The following is a 27994-nucleotide window of genomic DNA, read 5'->3' as shown; positions in this document are numbered from 1 at the left end:
TTGAAGCTTTTGACAGCTACTTAAAAATACTTGAACTTCTGAGTAGTTATAACGCACCAACTAAAATTGGAAACTTTAAGAACCATGATAACAGAAAGCGAACTCCACGTGAGTGACCACTATCTCAAGTTCTCTACAAGGAGCAGGTTTTGCAAAGCTGTAGTTTGCCCAGGGAGACCGAGTGAGGCATAAGAGCGACACTGTACAAAGCAATACAGATAAACAGTGATATTTTCCAAACTGACATAAACTAAAAAATGATGAACAGAGACAGCCCGTCCAATCTTCTTTTCCTGCAAGAGTATGACATTGCTGAGGTGTCATCAATTTCTAACTCCATGCTTAGTCAGTTTAAATTACTAAAGCCGTGATAAAATATGGAGAAGGAACTCTAAATTAAGAAATTAATTGAAAAAAATCTGCTGCTGCATATATTGAGATTTACCATATTCCATGCAGTAAAAAAGAATTTCCCAGTCTTCCAATGCTACTGTTGCATGAAAAACACACATGGGGAAGATAAAACTGTTCTGATTTGTGTTGTAAAAAAAAAAAAAAAAGTAATTAAATGATGGTATGACAGCCTTTCTGCATTTCTGAATTAAAAGATACTGGGTGATTATACTACACTTACCATATAAGAGATTGAAAGATGGAAATAGTTTAAGATCTGTTAATAGAAAAGACCTTTTAAAAGAAATCTATTTCGGACAATGAGTCTAGAAGATATGTTAGAAGAAATGTAATGAGAAATCCTGTAGTAAATATAAGAAGACTGAACAATAAATATTACCTTCAAGACCAGCTGCAGCAGCTCAAATTACTGATCCATGTTATCGACTATTAATCTCCATTTAAAAAATATTATTGAAAATAAACATCATCTCACATAAAATACACTGCAATGCACACAGAATCAAAACTTTTAGTTAGTTATACGAACCTTTACTAGCTTTATCTAAATGCTGAAAATCCTCGACAAAATTCAGGACATCCTGATAACTTTCTTCACATACTTCTACAAGAAAATGGAGCAATGTTGTTTTTTGATCTGCTGACTTTGTGTCCTTCAGCTAGAGAGAAAAAAAAGAAATGTCAAAATGCTAAGAATAAGATTACTTCTGACTATTTTGATAATTAATATATATTACTAAATGTGAACCCAAGAAAGGTAAGAATAAACTATCAAACTGGTAGAGCGCTTTTAAAGAAAACCCTAAGTAATGGGCTGTTACACTTCCCCCCTTGCTACAAATCCCTGAAAAGATCACATTAAATATTTATGAATTCTATACAATATTTGAATTCTGTACTCAAAACCAGTACACATTTCTCTTTTAAAAATGTAATTATTTAAGCAATATAGGAATATTTGCATTACTGTGAATGGACTTATGAAAGTGTAAAAAAAAATAAAATAAAAAATCAAAGCTAAATCAGCAAAATCTAACAATACACGGTGCACATACCTCCTCCATGACATGAGTTGCTTATGTGTGAAGTTAAGTCTAGCCTCACAATATTTATGCAGTGGAAGCTACAACCTCAACCTGCACAAGTTCTTGTTGTTATCAATTCTCAATAGGGCAAACAAGAGTTCACAGAGTTCATTGTTTAAAAAGTTTGACTTCAAAAATTCTCAAGCACAAGCTTTTCTTTCTGAAGCCTTTATACATATAAAATTATTTTAAGCCCAAACATTTTAAAACTTGCAGCTGCTTGTGCAAAACCACCAACAATTGACAACTGGCAAACATTCATATGTTCCTGTGGTAGTCTCCTGTTTGAGCTAGCCTTAAATTGTCAGAGAGATTTTTAGAAATAGAAAATGTCTCATATGAAAGTGTTTCTTCATTACTTAAAAACTATTTCTGCATAAAAAAAAATAACAGAAAAAGTATACATGTGCATAGGCACATACAAAGTACGCACACATACTAAAGGGCTGCCACAATCGCACACAGACTTGTACATCTGAGCATCAGGGGAAAAAAATCTTTAGCTGAGTATTAAAACTAGCATCAAACAAATAGAAAACTCACTTTAGTTTGTTTCACCTTCAAGACCGTTCTTTAGTTTGGTTACCGTGAAAAATAAAAGTGATCAGCAATGCTCAATGGTATAAGAGTAACTACAGCAACAAGGCAGAATGGAAAAACTGCCTTCCGTTCCAAAGAGGGTTCAAAACCAGACACAGAGCTATATGGGGTTTACTTCTGAATAAGGAACTGAGAGCAAGATCAATCCCAATTTAAATACATATACACTATTTTTTATTTTTATTTTTATATATTATCACAGTCTTCCAATGGTTGCAAATTTCTTATAAAGAGATTTTTTCACACTTCTTGTGCTTCCAAATATCCTCAGAGATCACTTAAAGGGCATTTTATTGATCTGATTTAAAAACTAAATTAGAGTACATTGTCTGCTTTTCCCATACTGTATGTAAATTAAAATTGAGAATTTTGGATGGTGGATATCACTGTGGTTGATGTTTCAAACTTCACTGTAAAAAGTCACTAATTATTTTCAAAGATCAAATCGATACTATTTTAATAAATATTATGCGATAAACTCTTCCAGAACGTATACGTTCTCTTTCAGGCAAGTGAATTAATAGTAATGTGAGGCAATTTTCAAACTAAACAGAAAATGGAACACATACATATCAAAACAGAAAAAAAAAATATATTCTGTGGTCATTACTGTATGCGGTGTTATAAGTTACTTTTACTGTACTGGGAACATCAGTGGGAAGTGTCTCAATAATTGAAACATCACACAAAATTTCTACGACATGACACTGCTTAAAATACACAGAGTTAACAAAAGTTAGTTTTAAAAATAAACCACTGTTATAAACATGCATATAATTTTAATATATCAGTATTTAATCCGTGATTATTAGCACACCAATGTCATAGCTCTCTTCTGAGAATATGCACGCATGTTCTCTGATGCAGAACTATTACAGTCCAATGCTACGTGATGCAGGGAGAAGGCAAGATATGGAATTGTTGCCTGCAAAGTGGATAGTTCATATAGTTCCCTATGCATAGTTCGGCACCAATCAAGAAGAGCAGATCAATTGCGTATTCTTCAAATATTTCAGAAACCAACATCTTTGAAGGACAGAAGTCACTGCAAACTTCTTAATTTCTCAGAACCCCTGCTGAAAACTGTTGTGCAGACCACAAAACAGTCTGCAATTTCCAGCTTTCTGGTTTGGGGCCCTGAAGGAATATTGGTTTAAGTGGTTTTTTTTTCCTGTTTTAATACTAATATTTCTAATAGTTGAACCATCTTATTATTCTCAGAACAGAGGAGATTAAGTATTAACCAACACACTACACATAGTTAAGCAAATCCCCAAAATTGCACATACATAGTTTTACCTCTGTGTTTCCAGACAAAGTGATCTGTCTGTGTAAGACACAATTTCATAACCAGTGAAGGCTTGGCACTCACGAACTTCCTAAATGAGGCCACAATTGGATGAGGTGAATTAGGAATTGGTGACTAGTACCCTGATACACATTGGACTGGATAGTCCAGAGTTACCTCTAAAATCCAGCTGTCCAATACTGAAGCAAGCAAGAAAAATTGTAATAGGAATCAGATCTCAACTCTCCATCAAATCTGCTAATATATTGGAACATCACCATGTATCACAAAGGAAGAAAACTCTGGCTGATGTGCTGATACCCGGGTCTTTTTCAGTACTTGGGATGATATAATAATAGAACATTATCAGATTATGCTGGCAGTATTAATTTACTACAAAGGCAGAATAGTAAGTGTAAACTACCAGAGATTCCCTCTCTGAAAAACCAGTCAACCTTCAAAAGAACAAGTGTAGGTTGCACTTGTCCTAGAATATCTACTGGCAGAGATCTGAAATTTTGCAGACATTCTCTAAAGGTGGCCATAGTTGCTCCACCTCCCAGAAAAACCTAAAGTTGGTCTTTCTCTCCCAGTCACTGAATGGTTTGACTTGGAAGGGACTTTTACAGATCATCTAGCACAACGTGCCTTCCATGGGCAGGGACATCAATACACTCATATTCAACAACCATTAAGGTTGCATTATCTTCCCCATAGAAAAGTTTTTAAGCACTGTGGTCTGGTATTTACAAGCTAGCAATTTGAAGTGATGCCAAATCAAATATATGTGAAATCTTTCTCACTGGAACTTCATTTTTTTTCTATTTGCACATTTCTTATGTAAATGAAACATATTAAGTACTACGACATATGCTTATGCATAATTAATGAATTTCTGGAAGGAGTAAATCAGTATCACTACTTCTAATCATAAAATGATACAATGTCAAAATTACCCTGTACTAAACATTTTGACCATAGGGAGCAAATTACCTTTTCTGGTACTTATAGCTTTGTATCTACTTCGCCTACAGACTATTAGCAGTGATGAGCATTTCTCTTGAGCAGAGGGTTGGACGGGATGCCCACCGACGTCCCTTTCCCCCTGAATTATTCCATGATTCTAAGTAACAGGCCCTACATTTCCCAACTAGTTAACTAAACACTCTATTCAATATTATTTATTTTAGCTCTTAATATGGCCTCGCAGTGAATCTGTAAATTATTAGTATACCTGCATATCAAAAGCTTTCCACAATCTTCCTCCTGATCAAGTTCTTAATTATCTTTGCAGTTAGAAAGCTTTTTTAACTTTTAAGCAAACTTCTTTTGTTACCAGCAAAGCCAATTATTCCATCTCCTACTTTAGCTACATAGAAAACAAATGTTCAAGTGCCTTCTTTATCACAAATTAATAACAAAAAGGACAGTTATGTCCTCCTCATGTTCCCTCCTTTCATTTCTAAACTAAATACACCCAAATGTTTTTTTTTCTCAATTTAGAATTCTTACATTTTACTATCACCTGGATTCTCACCATTCAGTCTATATATTTTATGCAGTAATTCAGACAACGCTTCACCTAAAACCTTATCAGCACCAAGTAAGCAGTAGATAATCACCATCTTCATAATACATAGAAGGTCCACTAAAAGAGACATTTTTATTTCCTCTCCAACAGAATGTTGGAACCGCCTGTAAAGCTATATAACCTGCAAACGTGCAAACAGAAGTAACTATGAGATCCTAGATTATCAAATGCATTTAATGCTAGAGCACTATAGAGCTCGGCAGGACTTCAAGACCGTTTTCTGGAATCCTGCCTAGCCATTCACTCCTTACTTTCATTATCTCCACACATTGGTTCACTTTCCTACGTGTAGTGCATCATAGTAGTCTTCAAAATTTTAATCTTCTAGATCTTAAATTTTTTCTCCAAGATAATTTTGGAATTTTGATCCTGCTTTGCAAAGTGTCTGTAACAATTACCTTCATATTGTTTTCATAAGTATATTTCTTTTTTGTTACCTTGTACATTAAAAACCCAGAGAATATAACCAGACCTAGGACAGATTTTTGTAAATCACACCTAAGAAGTAAATGCACCCAACTGGAGAGAGAACCGTTAGCATCTTCTTTCTGAAAGTTTCTCAACAAATTGTACATTTGACTCAATAATTTCATCTACACTGTATTTCTCTAGGTGGCTGACACATGTTAAGTGTTTACTTTAGACTAGGGAAGGTATATAACTTATTCTCTATGAATATTTAACTTACAGGTATCACATTCAATACTTGAGAACCACAGTCAAAGAATTTTTCTGAAACATGGCAGAGTAAGGGTCATTATCTTAAAGAATGTTGAAGTTAACACATTATATTTTCTCCATTGTGTAAAAAGATAAAGAAGCTGAGAGAAGACAAAGAGTACATACAAATTTCCAATTAATTCCTTTATCATAAGGACCATTACATACATGTGCACTCTGTGCAGATTTCGCAGTGGCCTCCCAGAGGGCACAGGAAAAAAAAATTGAAAACACTAAATAAGGGGAAGGCAATTCGGATTAGAACCGACTATAAATTAACACTCAGGAAAGTATAGATGTCTTCCTGTATATACTTTATATAAAAGTTGAAAGTGTGAAAATTCAAGAAAGTTAGAAGAAACAGGGAACTGATGAAACTGAGCAACAACAAAAGAGAATCAGATAGGGAAAAATTATGTAAAAGAGAAAACAACTGTATTAAAACAGATTAAAATGTGACAGTCTTCAAAGCACTCAGACATATAAGATTACAACACTACTATGATCACAGTGATACAGTCCTTCCATAACCTTATTATTTGTTTTTGGTTTTTTTATTATTCCCTCAATATGGAATCTCCTACAAGTTTAAATGCAAGCCAATCTCAAGATGACTGTAGACAGATTAGCTGTATTATTCAAACCACTTAAGTGCTAAGAATTATAAAATAAAAAGAAAAGAAAAGAAAGAATTAACTGCAGGAAAAACATCAAAACAAGGTGTTTAAGTAACGTAATAAAAACAAATAAAAAAATGAATGTAACACTCAACATGGATCTTTCAAAACTCACTTTACACAGGGAGCTGAGATTATATCCAAAGGTTTGTGCATTCCGAGAACCCGCATTCATGTAGTTTCCCATTAACAATACTAGTTCCAGCAGCTTGCTAAAGCTTTTACTCTTCTTTATCTCTTCACAGGCAGCACTGACAGCCATGATGTCAGGTTTGATGTTGTTCACCTGCTCCTCAAACTGAAGCTTAAAAAGAATAGCACTGAGCCGTGGCCGTAGTCTCTTCACGTTGCTCATCTGATTGAAAAGAAAATAGGAGATTTCCTTTAAAATTCATGCTACACTTTGGCACTGTACAAATGCATACAATCTGTAATGATTTATTGGTGTGACAGGCTTGAAGAAGCAATATATCTGCTATAACTGATAGCAAATGAACGAATGAATGAGAGACACTCGGGTAAGCAACTGAAATCCCATCTTGTGGTTAATACGAACTGCCCCCATCCTTTCCCAATAACTAGTATGTGTAAGCAATAAAAGATAAAGTGTCATCATATATCACATCTGTCAACTCATATACCAAATCCTATAAAACTAATCCAAGTTTATGACCCAGTACTTGCAAAGTAATAAAAGTAACTCAGGATGTACCAAAACAAGGCAAATCTCATCTTCTGCTGCAAATATTTAAAAGCTGATTTCAATAACAGCTTACTATAAACTTTCAAGAAAATAACAGATTTGAAAAATCTCAGCTACGAAACACTTAATATAGCGTACGTTAATACATACCAGTGTTCACACCACACTATCCTACTGGACCTTATACAGTTAATTAGGTAAAGCAGAACGCTCCCAGGACAACAGTAGCTTCTGTAGATCATATGCAAAAGGCTTTTTCTATGGTTTACTGGTCAGGGAATTTTCAACAGAAGTTTCAATCTTCCCATACAACTTAGCTCACCGAATTCACACCCAGAGACACTTTGCACATTATTTATTATATCCAAACAACAAGACTCCAAATTTTGCTGCTTCTTTAAATCAAAGAACATGGAATGCATTCAATAAACTGAATCTCTCCATTTCCCAAGTTTCCAACGTAACACTCATCCTTCCAACTCTATCACAGAAATCTTCAAACATTTTTTAGGTATTTAGGTACAATCCCAGAAGCTTGCTTTCTTCTATTCTTGCTCCTTTTCTCCCTACCAAGCATTATATATTCCTTGGTTTTTCCTTCTTCCACAGCAGAAATGTTTTCCTTCCTGCCCTGTGGTTCTGTTTGCACATGAGAAACACTAGTCTCAAATTCTTCCATGAGCGTCTTCCCTCGTTTTTCCCTATTCCTGTTTTCTCACCAGTTTGATGAATTCTGTAAGACCTTCTTCCCCATACTTGTGTTTTTCTTTCTCAAGGCAGGGTTCAAGCCAATAACGCATTGACAATTCCCCAAATCCTAAACTAGGTGTTGTTTTGGTTTGCTTTTAAATAAAACAAAACATACGTTACGGTTCCTAGCTATCAGTATTTCTCAATGCAAGAAAAGAAGCAATAATATTGCACTTCTCCTACCAAGTAATAGGTTTCATATAGTGGCCTTAAAAAGTTTACCTTTAAAATGGAAATATTCCCCTCCAAACCACAGTGATACCTAAGGTTTTACAGAATATTTCTCAACCCATATCTAGTCTATCAATACAAAAATAGCTCTGACAGCGCAATGTTCACCAGTCGTTTGGTGCTGATTATCCCACTATACTCAGTGTAAAGGATAATGGTGACACTCTTCATCCATTTCAGAGTAAAGTCTAACAAGTTATCTTAAACTGATACTGAAGGCTGTCTAATCCAAAGGGTTTGATATAGAAGCAGAAGAGGATGGAATTTACAGTCTATTTTATTGGTTTTACTGTGACAGCAGTAGAAAATAAAATCAGGCAGAGTTAACATTTTATGCTACTAAGCCACTTCTGCAATGCCTGCCTGGCAGTGCACCTGATGATGTCCCACTGAAGTAAATATACCATTTGCATTTTAGTTCAGATAAAAAAAAAATCTTAAAGTAAAATAAGCAATCCTTTCCAATAAACACACTTTGGTTTGCATCACAGAGCAGAGCACACAAACAGGATGTCTTTCAGATGAAACTAGGCTGAAAACCAACTCCACTACTGAGCTTTAGTCCGCAGAGTGCCTTCAGCCTGGTCCTAAAGTAAAACACTAAAATGCTTATAGTTTAAATGTGATATTAGTGTGATAACAGTTTAAATGTGATAATAGTTTAAACACTGTAGGTAGATATTCTATACTCATCATACACTAAATAGCACCCAACAGCGTGGTAAAATTCTTACTTAAGAACGGGTAAGCAAGGATAACAGGACCTGAATTTAAATAGGGCATTTCACAATGAAATAGAAATGGAAATACTTAAAACCCACCTAAAATGAACATACTGCCCTTACAACTTTACACCTAACTTAGGAATAAATACCTAAAAGAATACTAAGGTACTGGACAGAGACAACTGTCTAAAGTCATTCTCCCAGCTCCATCAGGAAGAATCAGTATTAACTCCTTTTCCTCAGCAATTCACTTCCTAGATTTTTATGAGTGCCGCTACTTCTCAGCATAGTGAGAAGAATATTCTTAATTTTAAGTTTTGTTCTCCATTCAGGAAAACTTTGAGACTGAGCTAGAAAACCACAAAACTCCATTGAAGTTACGCAGATTTTTAATATTTTTCCCTACTCAAGGTGCAATAGAGACAATCATTAATATCAAACCATGGGAACTAACACAATAAAGTGTAAGTTGCACTAATTTTAGATGGTACCAAACTAAAGAGACTACAGAACCAGCAGATGATGCATCATTTATTGACTCTGGGCTTCTCAGACCAGCACGTTCTTGAAACTGAAATGATCAGGTACCTCAGATCACAAAGATCTGTTGCACAAACATAATCAAGCACATATGCATGAAAGATGCAAAGTTGTCACCAGAACGAGTTGAACTACAACAAATTAAGAAGTTCTGTACATAAGTCTTCAGGATGGACGCAGAAATATGTAATCTAAAAAAATCAGAAACAGAAGTACATGCAACAGAAATGCCATTGGGCTTTTTTTATTATTGTTTTTAAACACACTGAAATCCACTGTTCATGTACAACGAATGTTGTTAGCACTATTTGTTTACCTACTTGCTAAGTCAATAATTGAGTGGGAGGAGATGGAGAATTCCCGCAGCAATATATGGCTTTCTTTGTGACATGTAGTCTACAAATATATTCAAACTGTAAAATCCTTAAACCTTACCACAAGAGATGCTAAGAATTTAAGTGTTGTGATGTTGAGAGGCTTATGTTCATGCCCTATACTATTTTATACTCAGCATCTAAGTACATAAGTCTACTTATGTCCTTGTAGTGGAATCCTGAAGAGACAATCCAAATAACTGAAAAGGGAAGTTGAAGAAGAAAGCTAAAGAGTGAGCAGACTACACGAGTCAGACAACTCAGTGTATGGGTAATGAGTTGTTCTATTTTTCAAGTAATTGCCCATAAGAATATTCTCACTATGTGCAAGTCCAAATGGGAATTGACAACTGAGTTGTGCTATCCAGTAGTAGCTCTCACAGCCCTTTATTCGACAGCAAAGACAGGTTTTTCTCTCAAATACAGCATAAAGCAGAAGGCACCTGCAAGACTGTGCCATCTGGTAAATGTGTACACTCACTGTCTGCTTTATTGATGTCAAGTAAAGGAACATGTCTCAGAAGTTACACTGACATTACATTTTGATCACTGAATGTGTTTCATTCCTACCACAAGCTCGTAGAGAAAACCACTGCAAGGGTTCCAGTTTCACAATATACCTTCCTTAAAGGATCAACAGTGTCAGGGCTGTCAGACCACCTGAAAGCGTTGCCATCCCAAAAGTAAAATATCAGTTACAGCCAAGCCGACTAAAAGAGTAAACTGGAAGAGCATCCCCTGTGGAAAACTATACGTTTTCCTCACTGCGACAACAGTGAATTCTACAGAGTGCATAGGTAAAAAGTGTGAATTCCTAACACGCATCTTTTAGGCTCAGGCACTTGAAAAGCAGAAAAAAAATTAATGTAAGAGAGAACCGATACCTTAACAGACCTTTTATCATGTTTAAAGAAGAAGAAAGACAACCCTTCTCCGTTTGAAATGAGCAGTCAACATGCCTTAATCTTAGTGAAGACCACCAGCATTCTGGAAAGACCAAACATTATTTCAGTGTTTGGGAAGTCAATCCACAATAATGGGACAGTATTTTTATTGAGATGTTTTTAAGGCTGTGTGGAAATAGTACATCTTTCTTTACCTTTGATGCCCTCTTTTTCCCAAATAAATGATAAAGTCAAGAACTGCCAGCTCAAAATTAAAATTACTTATGAGAAATCAGAAAGTCTTCATAATTGAAATGTGGATATGTGTACATGCAAACAATTGAACTGATGACTTTTCAGCCTTGCTAGCACTGATAGAGGGCACATCCTGCTACTCTCTTTCTCCAGCTAGAATTATAAACAGCTTGAATTTGCGCCACTGACTCAATTTCTTGCAAATCCAAGATTTTCCTGAAGGATATTCAGGACGGAAGAGAAGGGAGTGTACTGTAAGTGACACAGGAATGCCACCTATCAATTACCTCCGAGCTGCACATAGGGAGCCTTCTCTTGTCTTGTGGATGATAGTGCATGGATGTACAGTGCAGAAAATCCCTGGTACTGTTTTTGATAGCATTATGTTCAACAAAGATGGACCGGCAAGGCATCTCAGAAATAGGGGAATTCCTTTTTAATACTCCAGAAGTCACGTCTCTTATGAAATACATCCAAATTGCCAATGGAAACTAGAACACAGCTGTCAAAATAAGCTGAGTTTATAGTTTTCATGCTGAAATTCAGATAGTTATGTTCTATTATGAAAAGAAAGAGGTGATTTTTTTGTCTTATCCAAAAAATACAATTAGATTTACTGACATCTTGATCAGAACAGAACGCAGAGACAGCTTTTGTTTCTCCGAGTTGTGTTTAGACAATGGTATTTTCCTAAAAAGGAAGCATCCAGGAGCAGGAGGGTCTGAATTTCCCAAATTCTTCTATTTTTAGAAGACCTAACAGATGTCAGGAAAGCTATTTTCATTAAAAGGTACATATGGAGCAGATGCCACTAGACTGAAAAACTTTCCTCATGGGAAACCAAGTCAAGAGTTTAATATAGGTAAAAAACCTCTGTAAAACCTATAGTTCAGCCAGATAGCAAAAATAAATAAATTTATACCATAAGTCATTGAGGCATTTGAAATAGAATACTATAGTATAATCTCAAACCAAATGAAGAAAAGTTTCTTAAAGTAAAACAGATCTAGTTGTATTCCAGATGGAAAAATCTGATCAGCTTAGCTCTAAAATAAATGTATTATCTTCTGTCTGGCTACTACCAGGAATCTACCTCCTAATGAAGAGTAAGTCTACAATATTACTTAGAGTCTCCCAAAATAGAGGCCGTGAAGGTACAGACAGATGATCAAGGTCTGGATAGAAACGTCTGAAAACCACGACAGCATGCATAATACTTCCCATCAGGTTGAACCACCATAACAACTCCAACATAAAAGTGGAATTTGATGCTATGTAATTGTTCAAGCAATATACAGTGGTAACAGACCACAAGATGAGCTGATTATGATGTCTTTGATATGACAGACATGATGCATTTCAAAAAAGCTCAGATCTTTAGCACATTCATATTTAGTAGTCTTTTCTATTGACCCAACAAGGTGTCCAAGTTAATTTCCTAAGCAGGAAGGTATGTGTCTATGATGATGGTAAGGAAAAAGCATTCCCACTGTAGATCTTCTGTAGTCCTGTCAACACAGGATTCAGTAACGACTGTGGAATTTTAATCCATATGGTTTTTTAGTGTGTTTGGAGCCACAGATAATCTGTGGCAAAAACAGTCTGACATGAAGTGTCACATAAGTGAATACTATGGAAGACAGCTTGCATACCTTGGAGAAAGCTCCCCAGTTCTACAAAATGATGAAGGGAAAGTAAATCCTGAAGTACTTGGGCTCCATAGGAGCTCCATTGAGCTCTAAAGTCTGAAGCTGGAACAGGTGAAATATCTACATAGTAATTTCAAGCTCCAGGGATCTAAGAGGTATTGACTAGCTTCAAGATTCTTTCAGCACAACTGCCCTACATTAGCCAGTCATTAGGATGCCTCGCTAAATTTAGGTGGCTAAATTCCGAGAACCCTTGAATTTGCTGAGAGTCAAAATGGCAGGATCATGTACTGATCATGGTCCTTACTCAAAACAGAAGTGTTTTTCTTAATACGTTCATATCGCAATATGAACATTAGAGGATTGCTTACATTTCTAGTGAACAAAAAGCATCAAATCAGATTCAGGACAGGCTCTTGAGTCATTTAGAGGAATCTGCAACGTGAATGGCTGGAGGCAAAAGATGAGGAGACCCTTCAGATAAAAAACCTTATTGATCTGAAGTTGTATAGAGAAATCTACCAAGAAGAAAACTGAAAGAGATAGCCTATGTTTCTGCTAGAAGAAACAACCAACAACCACTTCCAGCTGTCTGAATTAACATCGGACAACAATAAGACAAATTTTTTTAAACCTATTCTTTTGATAAGCTACCCAAAATAGTTTTACCAGAACTGAACAGGGATAAGAGTGAGACCTGCTGGTACTGAATCTTTTACAAGAACGTTCTTCTATGATTCAGCGTCACAATCTCAGTGATGCAGAAGTTGTTACATAATCCAATGGCAATCTGCAAACACTCAGATCAGTGCAGATCATGATGGCCACTTTCAGAAGATGTTTCTAGAGCCTGGTTCTCCACCCTATCCAGGTTCAAAGATTGAAAGACACCAACATTACAGGAGTTAAGGATGTTCTCCCTCTAAACAAAATAAGTAACTTGACTGCAATTTGTCATAAAGTTTTTTTTAACTGTCACAGATGGCATATAATATAAAGTTAATCTTTGGCAACTCTCCTGGAAAGGCTGGAATTACTGATAGAGAACACTTCCAAGGAAGGGCAGCAGATACACATAACTTCTGGAAGACAACAGAAGAAGGTAAGGTTTATAGACAGAAATTAATACAATCAAAACATCTCACAGCACAGATGCACCTCACCAGTTCAGGATTTAAAAAAACAAAAAAAAAACAAAAACAAAACGGAAGTGTCCCTAGGTATGGCTATGCCCAAGCATCAAGTATTAGGAATGGCAGTACACCTCTGCAGATACAGTGATAGTATGATATTTTGCAGACAACAGTGAAAAACATTAATACATTCTGAGTTATCCTCAATGAGGACATACAGGTGAAACCATCAGCTGAATATGGAATTGATCGTTTTAACTGCCTGCTGAATTATTTAAGACAAACTAGCCTTCATCAGGCCTCACTCTAATCTTCAATTTACTCTAGTGAAATCTTTTCATTTGGTACGAACTCATTAAAAACACATCCATCAACGAACAAGCTGTGAAGCCACATGAGGATTGCTTGCCAAATTCTATTTGGGTTAGCTATCAGTGTATTTCACAAGGTCTGGGCATTAATTATTTCTGAAACAATATTTCATAATTCCCTCAATTTTATCTTTGAGTAAATAAAAGTGATCAAGGAGAAATCTGTGTTTTTTTCTTTTTTTAAATCCCAGACAATATGGGATCGTATTTTCAAATATCTCAAGTTTTAAGCAAAGAAATAAAGCAGGAGCTATCACATGTGGCTCTTAAGACACTATTCTCAGGTGTGAGACTGCCAATACAGTTGCCTACACCCAAGGTCCAATGTCCACTAATAGCATCCTGACAAGTATTAGCAACTTTTTACATCAAAAGTGTTTAAAGAACATCAAAATTATATTTTTTTAAAAAAAATGGAATTACATTTATGGCTTTAAAATCATACTAATAAATTAAATATGTCCACGACTATTTTACACCACTAAGGATTACAGGCACTGATGAGTCTACATGCTTACTACTGGATTCAGCTCCCTCCATGCAGCATAACCAAATGAGAACTACTTTTGGGAACAGTTCCTGGTGCAACAGGCAGTTAACATACATTGCCATGGACAAGCCTGAAGCCTTAGCACTGTTGTGTGGGTGAGAGAGTGGGGAGGGGTGGGCGTGTGCTGCTGGAGAATTGGTGGGGAACTATAGTTACACTATAGGACTATACAACTATAGACATTCTTAGCTGGAGCAGCAAGAAAGCCTAACCTATCAAAACAACATGCAATTCTCTAAAGAATCAGCTATATTTTGAGTATTCTGGCACTAATCTATGTAAACTGCATCCCAAAATAACTTGGGGAGGGTGGGGGCAAAGATCTGGAGACACTTCATATGGGACCAAACACTGCCATGCGCCTCTGTGCCTCCAGAAGTGTCCTGAGATGGCAGGCCCGAGAGGTGCAGGGATGCATCCTAGATGCTCAGCTTTTGAAGAGCTGGAACGTGCTTGTATCCAGCCTCCATATGATGTGTTGCTCTGTCTTCCCCATGATGAAAAAGGGAAGACGTGCTTTGTAACCATTATAACTCACCTTAGTAAACTTACCTTCCTCTGTCTTATTCTTGAGTCCTCAACTATCTGACTGGATGCTCAGCTCATGAGATCTCCTGCTGTCCTCCCAGCTGTACTCAGAAATTGTTTGGGAAAGTGCTATTCTGCACAGGCCGAAAGCATACCCATGTCTATTCTAATGAATTAGCACTATGGACAATTAAGGTTCAATGTCCAAAAGCATTCTCCAGTGCTTTTTAGTTGATTAGTATAGACACAGCCTTAAAATGTCATCTGGTGATTTATCGTCCATACAACTGCTAAAAATAGTGGGAAACAAGATGGTTCAGAAAGTTGCTTTCAAAACACTGAATAATATTCAAAACCAATATAAAAAATGATAAGAACTGAATTTGGATGGTTTGGGTCACTATTATTCCCTGAATGATTTTAGTACAAAAAAAAAGGAAAAGCCACCAAGGCCATGAAGGACTGTGTACGTGAAACAATGCTTATAGATCAAAAAGAATAAAGGATTTCAGGATATCCTACAAAAAGTAAAACTACGTGGATTCTCACCTGCAATGAGTTATTTTAATCAGCCATTATTTTGCTTCCTCTCAAATACAATTACATTGAAAAGTAAGAAAACAAACCAAATCCATCCAACATTTGCCTCAAGTATTTTCAGCATAAAACAGCAATGCAGATGAATTCAGTAAATCTTCGTCATTTCAAAATCTCTTTTTCTGAATTTAAAATTATAACTTGTGTGCACAAAACTTGAGGTAACTAACTCAAAAAATGGGGTATCGTTCTGTGTTACCAACTCCTTAATGTTAATCCCCTAATAAAATCCAGTTTACCAGTTTGAGACAAATTTTCAAGTGGCTTGCTTGGTAAAGGCAGAGATCAGATAATCACACTATCACCTAGGTTTTAACTGAGATTTGGGCAAAAGTGTTTCTTTTCCTTAGAAATGTGTTTTTAAAAGTATGTATTTAAGCAGTGATATCATACTAATTGCAATGTTTGGACATTTTGGTCAATGTACACACAGAATAAGCAGGGAAGTATCCTGCACTCCGTTCTGCTTTCCTATGAGAGAATCAATTAAGTCACCCAAAAAGGTCATTAGCTTTGTGTGTTCAATAAGATGTCCAGTTACAGATTCCACAGTCCCCCTAGTCAGTCAATTCTATTGTTTTGTTATTCACACTATCAAAAAAAATTTCCTATTATCTAACCTGTACCTTTTTTGTCAAAAAATGGAAACCTACTACATACTGCTGTACAAACCATCAGTGTTTATTCCCTTCCTTTTTCCAGTCTTCCTACACACATTTTGAGAGAACACCTTGCCTTGGTCTTAAGCTAAAGAACTTACAAACAACATTGCTTCATAGTATGTATTTCCGTAACTATTTTCTTTAGCCGTCTCTGGAGTTTCTGTATTGGTCCACCCAATGATGTACTAAACACCTCCAAAGTGGATGTAATATTCTAGCTGAGGCTTCAGCAGTAGTGAATAGAGGAAAACTCACAAGTTTTACAGGCTATATTTGTACTTCTACATTTCAGTTTCATCTATGTTTATTGGCTCCAAAACGAGGACATGACTGACTTACGATCCACTACAACTCACATTCTTCATCAGAACTGCATCTCTTAACTATAGACTTTAACTCTAAAATCACTGCCATCTAAATCTTGATTCACTGATGCTTCTAAAATATTTTTCACTGTCATTAAGCAACCTATACTTCTCAAAAACTCTTTAGTAAAAAGAAGCACCCAACAAAAAGGAAATTATTCAAGGGTCAGTAACAACAGAGCAACACAACAAGAGGATTACTGTAATCTGGATTACGATGCTTCTGACACAAAGAAAGCATGGAGTATCCAACCACTGCCCCCCCTCAAAAAAAAAAAACAAAAGTATTGTTCAAAATGTAAATTATGTCAACACACTGAAATACTTTGATGTACATTTCTCATTCTCACATTCTTTTAAACACCATATTTACTCCACAAATAAAAAATGAGAGTTGTCTGTCTACAAGTTCTTTTTCAAGTGCATGGTTTTTTGCTGAACAGATTTATAGAAGAGAGTAAGAAGAGTCCAATGTCTTCTTTTTCTCAGTGGCACTTCCTATCTGCAGGACAGACATTCACAAAAGACCTTTTTTCTCTGGCTACATCACTAGGTCAATCCTGCTGTATAGTTCCTTAACAGAAATATTAAGGTTAGTATGAATAGAAACGTGTGCATGTAAGCAGCAGAAGATGCAGCAGCACAAGGGTCACCAGAATGAGCAATATTTGTTCTGAGGACATCATTCCCAGCAGGTTGCAGTACATCAAAATATGTAATTCTTTTCCTTATTAGCCCACCAGCAAACTGTAAGTATGTGTTTTAAACATAGATTCCAAATAAGGGAAAGAAAACAGTGGGCAGCAACCTGGCCTAAGATTTACAGGATGCTGAATTTAGGAGATTCTGAGATAAAGACAACCTCATGGCAACTAATGACTCCTGATCATATAAAAGATCTGTCCAAAAACTTGCTTGCTGTCACCAATCAAGAACCATAGAGATGTAACATGGTGTTGAGAAAGTCCCTTGTCCTCTGTGCTGCATATCAGCAGTCCTGGCCAGACTGCTTGGACACACACACCGTGGTCTTCAGAAGAACGTGGGTATGAAAGAACAAGTGAATTAAATCTATAAGAGACTGAACAGGTAAGAATCAATTTACATTAAGATTTTGCAAGTAAAAATCACTTGCCCATTTCCGTAAGATCTCACACTGAGAGGTTTCTTTCTATGCTCATTTTTCCATGCAAGCCTGAAACTTAAAAGCTTTAGGTTACTGTAAACTCCTTTGTATTTATTCTTCAACTTAGAAGAAAGTTCAGAAAATTTACTTCAAACAAGCAAGCAATAAGATGCCCTTACCAGTTGCTTCATAACCCTTACAATTTTAATATCTCAGAAAAAAAACACCTCAGATCTAATTAATACAAATGAACAATAACAGAAGATAATCTTCAGTACTTGAATATTTTACATTCAAAAAGTACAGAACAAATTTGAACTTGAACTGTTCAAACAATTAGAAGGAACAATGGTTTATTTTTCAACTCTCCACCAGTCTCTCAAATAAGCGCAGATTTCTTTCCTTACACTATGTTTTTAAAAGGCTCTAACCTTGCTTGCCTCAAATTAATACCACTGTATTATTGGATCACATTCTTAATTATGCTATATTTGAGAAAGTTATCTCCATTACTACTTCTTTCTTTCAAAAAGTCCTACACAGCTGTTAACTTTGACTTAGAATCGCATTTAACATGGACTTCCTATTTATTTACAAGATAATCTGTTGTTAAAAAAGGTTCATAAGAGTTCTTGTTGAAAAACTACTCTACAAGTCATGTTTCACAATAAACAGCTGATCTAGAAACTTCTATGTTCTGCTTTCTTCGACATACTTACATTTTTCTTTTATTCTGCCATCTCTAAGTTCTTTTCCTGTAAACTTTAATTGCACCTCCATGGTCCAAATCCCACATTTTACCTGTCCTTTATATGTAAGATTAGCCATGGTGGTGTTTCCCCTTTTAAGTTTCCCACAAGAGAATATCTAAATGAACATTATTTTTTTCTGAAGTTATCAGCATCTTCACTTGGCAGCCAAATGGGGGCTTTAGATGGCCTAAGCAAGAGATAAGAAAAGTAGGGCTGTCCCCAGGTGAGTCAACAGTGGACTCATGCCAGAACACTGTCTTGGAGTACCAAGAAAAAACATAGTCTAACAGAGTAGAATTGAAGCAATATTAGATTAGCTCACATAGCTATGGAAAGCCCCTGTTGCTCCTCAAAAGCCACACAATAGCCTGAGAGTTATACTAAGAGGGAAAAAAACAAACAGACTAAAAACAACCAAGCAACCACACAGCTAAAACAGCTATGCCTATTGGCTTCTGCCTCAGCTGTAACTGGACACATGTTGCACGGTCATCAACGTTCAAGACAGACATCGTGCTACGCCACCCAGACAAAACCATTAAAGTCAAAAGGAAGCTGAAACTCGAGATGACCGAATAATAGATAGAACAGGGCAGGGGACAACATAATTATGTGCAGTTAATATGAGAAACTCTTCAACTTCCGGCAGGAAATTGTGCAGTATTTCATGGAACTAGGAGAGAAAACAAAGGGAGTGAAATTGTCAGGGCTTCAGTAAAAGGACACAACACCACAGCTGATAAATATATTCAAAGCTAGTGGCCTTTGGAAGAAGCGATTGAGAATTTCGTACACAGACAGGATCACATAGTTTTCAATAAGACCAACCTTTAAGAATTTCACACAATCGAGATAAGGAACTTTACTAGCTCAAGAGTAACGATGAGAAAGAAACTGAAATAGAAAAAAATGAAGAAAATTTGTTTACATGAGGAAGACAGAAGGACAAAACCCAGCAACGACCTCATCATCAACAGTGGAATACAAGGAAAAGATAACCCATCAACACTGTAACGGGGATGAAGTAAGAACACAGATAAACTTATATTTTGATAAGAGTCATTGAATATATTGATAGAGCAGAGTGAATGTCTAAATGACAGGCAAGATGTATTCTAAAGAATACGCAACGGACGGACTTTTGAAGTGAAACGTTCAGAGAGAAAGAAGTTACTGAATGCATGAATGGAGATAACAGTACATGGACAAGTGGTTCTACTTGTCCACAAAAGTTGAAGAGACAAGACAAATATTCAGCAAAGACACACAAACTAAATGCCAAACTGTTTGCATTAAGAAGAAAACAAGAGTTAAAAAGTTTAAATGTGGCTGAGAACAAAATCTACGATCATCAAAAAAGTGAAGATGACAAGAAGTAAAAGAAAAGTAACTGCTATATGCATCAGTGGACATTGCGTCGAATAAGTCTTCTCCTACAGAAAATTTCCTCCTCAGTTTTTGTCATACAAACAAAAAAAAACTACTTTCCACTGCTCTAACAGTGCAGGAAATTCTTTACACACATGCATAAACCTGTTTCACAACCGTTTTGTAAAAAAATGGTATACAGCATAGTTAGCACATAAAGTGCAGTCAGGTAAATATTAGTTTTGTAGATAAGATATAATTGCCCAGGCCTGATTTAGAAATGTCAAACAAACAATGTGTGGTTAAAAAAATGCTTTATTTGTAAAAATGATTTCCAAAGTCAGTTATTTCAGAAATCTCAATTGTTATTTAGTAAAAATATCTTCTTTAAATGGGATAAATCACCATTTAGTTAATATTTTTTATTTTTCTTCTAAAAAATTCTAAACTATTGGTTGACATCCCAACATTTATTTCTAATTTATTATTTCTGTGATTCCAACTGTTCTTTCACTAGAATATCCAGAAAACTTATACATATACGATGTGAGATTAATTATCATAGTCTTACAATATTCAAAATCTTACAAGTGGTTTCCAATCCACTCCTTGACTGTGAGGACCAAAAAAAAAAGGAGAAATCACAGACAAATTCAAAAAGTGATCCAACAGTTCTGCGGTGTTTTGTCGTCTTGTTTGCGTGGTAGAGAGATATTTAATCAGTATACTTTAAGAACTCAATTTCTTCTTTGCCCAATAAATTTTAGCAAAATAGTTCAGTACCTTTATCATCTCTTATGCAAAAGAGTCAAAGAAATAGGCTATATTCTATACTTTAGATATAACAAAATCTTCTAGGGCAGGGTAAGACTCCATAAGAACAAAAGCCTTTGGAGAAAGATTTCTGAAATGCAAAGCATCATTGTTGATGGCAAACACATTGGGTTTTGTTTCAGATGAAAGCAAAATATACACCTGTACTCAGGAGCAAGGCTTGAATGGTGGTATGGCAATAGTTTGTCGATGGAAATCCATTAAATGGATAACCGCATTTAAAGTATCAGTCATGATTAATAAATCTAACTAGTAACTATTATATCAACTTCACTAAAAACATATGAGGCTGACATTACTGAATGATTTAATTCAGGGATTGTAAGAGATAATCCTTGGAGGATCCCAAACCATCCTATGATTCTCCTTAATCATTGCTTATTTGATACGATGACAGAGACTATACTCAAAATTAGAAAAAAAAAAAAATCTGTAAACCAATACTTTTATCTCAATAGCGAAAACTGCAAAAGAATTCACATTACTAAATGTTCTAAGTCCTAAAGCAACATAATACTTATACTGCCCACTGCAGAAAGCGTCAGGGGGAAAAAGAAAAAAAAAAACAAACAACAAAAACAAACAAACAAAAAAACCCCACACCACCAAAACACTCAAACTTCTGTCAACAGTCACCTACCAAGACATCATCTGGCTGAAATCCCATTCATCTCAGATGGGTCTCACACTGCAAGTGTGCAAATGACTACTCATTTCTAAACACAAAGATAGTCTTCATTATTATTTTTTTTTTATAGAATATATTACTCAATATCAGTCACAATCAATGAAACTTCCAACCAAATAATATAAAGGTGAAAGTACTTTAGAAGGAAGTTTATTGCATTGAGTAAACCAAGTACAAAACATGAACTACAGTAAAACAAAACACAATTGCATATTTAGATTTTGGCAAGCCCAAGCATCCTTCTTCAAGAATTGGAGCAACAGAATACAGTATTCAAAACAACATCAAGCTAAGATAATACTGCAAAGCTAAGTTAAAGTACTTAGTAAGATGAACAGATTTAACAGTTTTCATAAAACACTTCATGGCTCCATACAAGCCCCCCAAAAACCCCGAACTCCACAGTAATAGGTGATACTATCTGTGTTCTGAGACATCAGCTTGGAGTAAGAGAAAGAAAGAACATACAGGAAAATAAAGTAGTTTATCTAAAGAAAACCTAAAGTCTGGAAGAGAAGATAAGGTTAATAAAGGATTTATTTTATACTTACTGCTGAATGAACAGTAAACATAAAAGTACAAAACAACTTAAAAAGAAGAGGATAATTGCAGAAACCACAAAAGCAACCCATAGAGTCACCAGGAAAAAAAAAAAAAACACCGCCAAAACCAAGCTACACTCATGAAGGGAACCTGAAATGTTTAGAGTCATGCCCTCAATGCCTTTAAGCCAACAACAAAAGTTAATTAACTTTGGTTGAAGTAAAACATACAATACTGTAACAGTCACAGCATGCCAGTATCTCAGTAAGTGTCTAGCTGTTTCTTTCAGAGTATCAAATCTTGACTTTGAATTTAAAGCCAGAAGGATAAAAGGTTTCCATTATAATTTTTTTTTATTATCACACAAGTAGCAATTATCAGTTTATTCACTACTTAGGGTCTTCCTTGGGATTCAAATAGTTTAGTCTTTCCCTTAACCAAAACTTCAGAGCAAATTAACATGGAATCTCCAAATTCTCCAAAATACCATAATTACAAGACACTGTTTACCCGAAAAATTAACCTGAAAGTCTTGTATTGCATGTTTAAATTTGATTCTCCTCATTTGAGGATAGCAAAAACTGAGGTACAAGCCACCAATTTTAAGAAAAACAAAAAACATCTACACTGAAAAAGTTTACGGTTCTTAAAGAAATGAGTAGACATTCTCAGCCCCCTCCACAGTGAGTATAAAACAAAAGATACATGAGAGGCTGATGGAGGTTGAAGAATCTTGATGAAAACTAAATGTGTAAAATTCCATATTTAAAGAGTAAAAAAACCCTGACTTGTTCAAAACTTCCCCCCTCCAAGAGAAACAAATAAAGTTTCATCTTAAAAACTGATTGTAGTTTCTTCTCTGAAGTCAGCTCTACTAGATGCATAGATGGTGCGACACTAGAAAAATCGTGCCTAATGATGGGGTTTGGTTTTGTTGGGGTTTTTTTAATGCTTTGCATGGAAAACTAGGGCAAGCGCACACTTTTACTGTTCAGCGGGAATCTGCTTGTTCCTGCAAAAATAAACTCCACCAACTTTTGAGATATAAGAACTCTTATTATTTAATGCAACGTTTTTCTCATTTTTTTTAAGACAAATTTATCAAATCTGTTGGGCCGCATCCAGCAAAACTTGACCTACAGTACTCCCGATCTAGCTCTTCTCATCAGACTGACAGTCCCATCTAACTTAATTGGTACATCTGAAAGAAGTAACTAACAGTTAAAAAAGTCTACCAATAATGATGCATCTTGTCAATCGATAAAAATCAATTAATGTCTTAAAACAGATAATTTCAAATGTATTTATACTTGAATGCTACCAGATTTCCAAACATACAGTAAAAGAACAGTGGAATAAAATTAATTATTGCTTAAGACTTTAGAAAATTGTGAATTAACTTCCAAGGGTGCTTTAAAATACATCCTTATTTCCATAATAACAAATAGGTAGTGCTGAAAGGGGACGAATTAAAGAATTAATGTGACTGAACTAACACAAATGTGTATAAGACTATATACAGAAATTTTATTACTTATAACAATACACATAGCAGAAAAGAGCTAGACCACAGAATACTATATTGATAGCAGGAAGGTTCACTAGTTATTAAGCAGACACCTTTTTCCTTGCCAACTAAAGTACCTTTTTAGAGAAAACTGATCAGGATAGCCTATTCTATAGTTGTACCATAGTGAGGATACTTAGCATTATGGAGACAATAACATGGTATTAAAACCACTGCTCAAATACTACAGGAGCGTTTCTGAAAGAATTAAAACTAGAGATGAGTCTTTAAAATACAAAATAGCACCTGTTATGATGGCCTGATGACAGCAAAAACAAAAAAATAAACACTGTTTTCCCCATAAGCCAAGTTTCTTTCCAGAAGTCATCTTATATTAAGTGTTAGAGGGCTTCTGATCAATTGGAAAATGTTGATACTCTGCATTTCAAATTTATTACTGTTATTAGTATGCCCAATTGTAGTAAATCTAACATTTTTAAAGAACAATAGACAGACTTGTCAGCTGAATGAGGCTGAATGCAAAAATATGAAATAAAAATAGCAAAGCAGGCTTTAACCTATGTGGAATTAATTTTTAAACGTCTTTTTTTTAAATCAATGTTTATTCTTGATAATAATGTAAAAAAAATACATTTGCTACTTAATTTTGTATTTTAGTAATTCAATCAAAATGTATAACCCTGCATGTAACTGTCCTATATAAGTATTTCCCCATCGAGTCAGTTACATACATATTGCCGTTGGAGTGATTTGGCACAGTCAAATAGGTGTCTGCTCCTCAGCCAGTCCAGTTCATGGTCAAATTTACTGTTGTAAATCCATCTTTATTGCCATTTTGCCATAATTTGTCAGACTCAAACGAAGCTGCTGAAGTTTAGACATGGGCTTATCTCCGTCATCCTGGCAGACACAGTTTGAAACAAGGTTATCAGGGTGAAGCATCGTGCTCAGTCTGCTTTATTCAGCACAGGACTCTGGAATTTTTCTCAGTAAGACTGATACATGTGAGCTTCTCCTCTACATCAAAAATCTACCCTTTAAGTTTTCTAACATTAAATTTTCTGGAAACCCATGAACTTTTAATATTATTGAACAGAAGTGCATCACTTACAGAGCTCAATTCCAGAACAGATTAGATGATTTTTTTAAATTATTTTTTTAAAAGGAAAACTAATGTTTGATGTTCACTTACAACTGAAACATAAAACCCAAAAATGTTTACATTAAGAGGGTCCAGTTCAGACAAGCACAGAAGAACTTGTAATCTGTGGCACCAAATAGCACAAGAAAAGAAGAAAAAAAAAAAAAAGGTCGACAAAGTCTTTGTAAAATATTCCATTACTAGCTTTTACCTCTTTTCCTGTGTTGCTTATTACAGTGTCATCTAAATGTCTGGGTCAGGCAGATCTATATTAAAAGACTATGGTAGAGGTAAAAATGCAAGAGATTGTTTGATTTTCTTTTTCATACTCACTCTTCCTAACCATTTTTCCCCTCCCTCTTCCTTTTGTCCTGTATCAAACTCCAAACATTTAAACTTCTAGATCAAATGAGCCAGGAACTCTAACAGCTTTTATTCATTACCTAAGGAAATTTCATTCCTGGGGCACCACCCATCTCATATACTGATTGAGATATGAGCCTATAAAGAAACATAGTCTTAGGAAATGTATGTATTACAATATGTTACTTAAATTTTGAACATGTGAGACTCCAGACTAAACCTAGTACATCTGATTTCTAATTTCATCAGATTCTTTATTGGCATTTAAGATGAAGACTAATTTCGAGAACAAGGAGGTTTGGAGAATCTAACATAGCCATTTCACCCTACAGGATTTGAAGAAATTTGTTGAGGGAAGATGAAAGTGAAAGGAAGGAGATAACTCATATCAGATAACAAACCTGACATACCATAAATCTGGCTATACCGTCCCAGGATGCCCAACTACCATTTATTGTATATCAGTGGCAGTATTAGTCCATGTTCAAGAAAGAGAAATAATATACAAGTGAGAAAAAAAAAAACAAAAACCAAAAACCACAAGTCAACAACAAACTTTCAAAGCCTACAACCATGGAAAATCTAAAGAGAACTTGAGAAAACAGAAAGTACAATTTAATTCAACATAAATTATTTTTTTAAATTATTAAAGTGATTTTTCAGGGGGTTGGGATTTTTTTTTTTGGTTGTGGTTTGTGATTTTGCTTTTTTTGTTTAAGAGACATTGATATATTGATGCAACTTAACTTTATGTTGACTACCACAACTGAGTGAATAGACAGACTAGAGAGATTACCACAACTGAGACTAGATATAAGGAAGAATTTTTTTACGAGGGTGGTGAAACACTGGCCCAGGTGGCCCAGAGAGGTGGTAGATGTCCCATCTCCTGGAAACATTCAAGGTCGGGTTGGATGGGGCTCTGAGCAAGCTGATCTACTTGAAGATGTCCCTGTTCATTGCACAGGAGATTGGACTAGATGACATTTAAGGGTCCCTTCCAACCCAAACTGTTTTATGATTCTATGATTAACAAATGTAGGAACTCTCTTATTAACTTATATATTTAAACCAAAATTTCCCACGTGGAGAACCGATTCAAACATAATAATCATTACCACAGCTTCCTCCCAATTCTCACCACCAAAAGGTTAAATTCTGTTGGTCATGGTAGATTTAACTGCTAATCTGTTTCTCTCTTTCTAAATCTTTGTAATATAAACTAGGCTGAAAACAAACCTAAAACTTACCATTATGTGACCTACCTTTGTGAAACTACTGCTATTTTCTGAATTGAGTAAACAAATACCACGAGAAAACAAGTTACAAAGTAATAATTTCTCTGACTTCAGACCTTTTGTGTTCTTTGCAAGCAACTGAGTTTCACATGTCATAAAACAACAAAATATATTTTGACTAGATTTTTTTGTTGAGGGAGGATACTTCTTTTAAAGAATCTCAGACCTATTCAGCGACCTTTTGAGATAAGTGGTGATAATTTAATCAAATAAAGTACCATTAAGATAGAGATGAACTATAAAAAGATCCCTTGAATGTCTGATAAAACTGCAACAAGAAATAAAAAGCAAAATATTTCATTATCTTTTGTATCTAAGAAATGTGGACCAAGAGATATTGATAATTTGGCATCAATCAGAATAATCTTGTTAAAAATGGATCAAAAATGAACAGCAGCAACAGCTTTCAGCAAAAGCACCACTTCAGAACTAGTTTTATTTTACAAGTACCTATACTCAAAGAAGACTGCCTATGACATATCTATAACTGGTACCAATCCAATGCAGTGATGTTTACTGAGCAGACCAACGTCCTTCGGTTGATTCAAAATAGTGATATCTGCTCTCATATCCCACACCTGTACTCCAGCCGTTCCAATACATAAGTACCATATTTGATATCCACACAGATAAATATCAACAGCAAGTGCCTACAGTTACAAAGACATGATACTCCTTTTCCTGAAGCCCAGAGATACAGCGAAAATAATTATTTTCTCCCAGGGAAATCCTCCTATATGAAGCTAACAATGACTGTCTTAGCTTGAAATGCTAGGAGTGGACCAAAAAAAATAATCAAAGACATATATAGATACATGCACCCAGGAAAAGAAATAGCCTTATTCTTTGTTTGTCTGGATGAAATAATTAACAATTACGAATCATGAACTATGTAGAAATTATATCCAAACTATATTTCCACAAAAAACATCAAATGCCAGCACTGAACTAGCCATATTTTCTTTTCTCTCTTCCAGTCTTCTTTTGTTAATTCAACCTGGGAAATACGATAAATGTATCTTCCCACTGGGAATGGAAAAAGTGATTACAGATACTGTTGACAGAACTTAATATAAAACTTAGGAGAAAAGGGGCAGAATAGGTTAACATAATGATAACTACAGTATTTTCTTCTCATTTACATAGAGAATAGAAAAGAAAATCATCAGTGTAGAATACTTCACTGAAAAAGTTAAGATTTATTAATACAAACAAAAGTAAAAAAAAAAATTCAAAAATAGCTCCATATCTCCCAATGAAACTTTGCCACAGAAAATGCCACTTTTTTTTATTATTTTGTAAACTAAATTACTTTTTTTAAAGAAAAAGAATCCCAAATCATTCCAACAGTAAAATTCCAACAATCAGGCTTTCCATATCCATGGATATGTCCGCTAGAAGTCAGATTAAAAGGCATCACTTGTACTCTTCTCCCAGTCCGGAACCTCTTCACACTTAGGAAAAAGCAGCTGGTATTGTTTCTACAATATTATATTAAAACTATATTTCAGGGAAGCACAGAAGAAAAGTGATAATAAAACAGAACTCACCACAACTCCAAACTGCTCCGGCTCAGACAAATTATTATACTCACTCTTGAACTTGGACAATGCATTCAATTGTTCTTGTTCAGGAAGATGTTTTATTAAATTCTATCAAGA

The 27994-nt window shown here is 35.3% G+C and overlaps 1 protein-coding gene across 1 annotated transcript in view; it reads right to left on the bottom strand.

Moving 5' to 3' along the window:
- Positions 1–27994, bottom strand: part of DIAPH3 (diaphanous related formin 3) — a gene marked incomplete at both ends in the record, with an annotated part of 252852 nt that overhangs the window by 108492 nt on the left and 116366 nt on the right. Inside the window, 3 exon segments of the mRNA XM_082489814.1 lie at positions 944–1073; positions 6491–6730; positions 27884–27985. Coding sequence (XP_082345940.1) covers positions 944–1073; positions 6491–6730; positions 27884–27985 — 472 coding nt within the window.

This window comes from Vanellus vanellus, assembly GCF_965231255.1.
Source record: "Vanellus vanellus genome assembly, chromosome: 1".
In the NCBI taxonomy this organism is placed as follows: Eukaryota; Metazoa; Chordata; class Aves; order Charadriiformes; family Charadriidae; genus Vanellus; species Vanellus vanellus.
The sequence above is the reverse complement of the archived record's forward strand: the minus strand, read 5'-3'. Positions and strand labels throughout refer to the sequence as shown.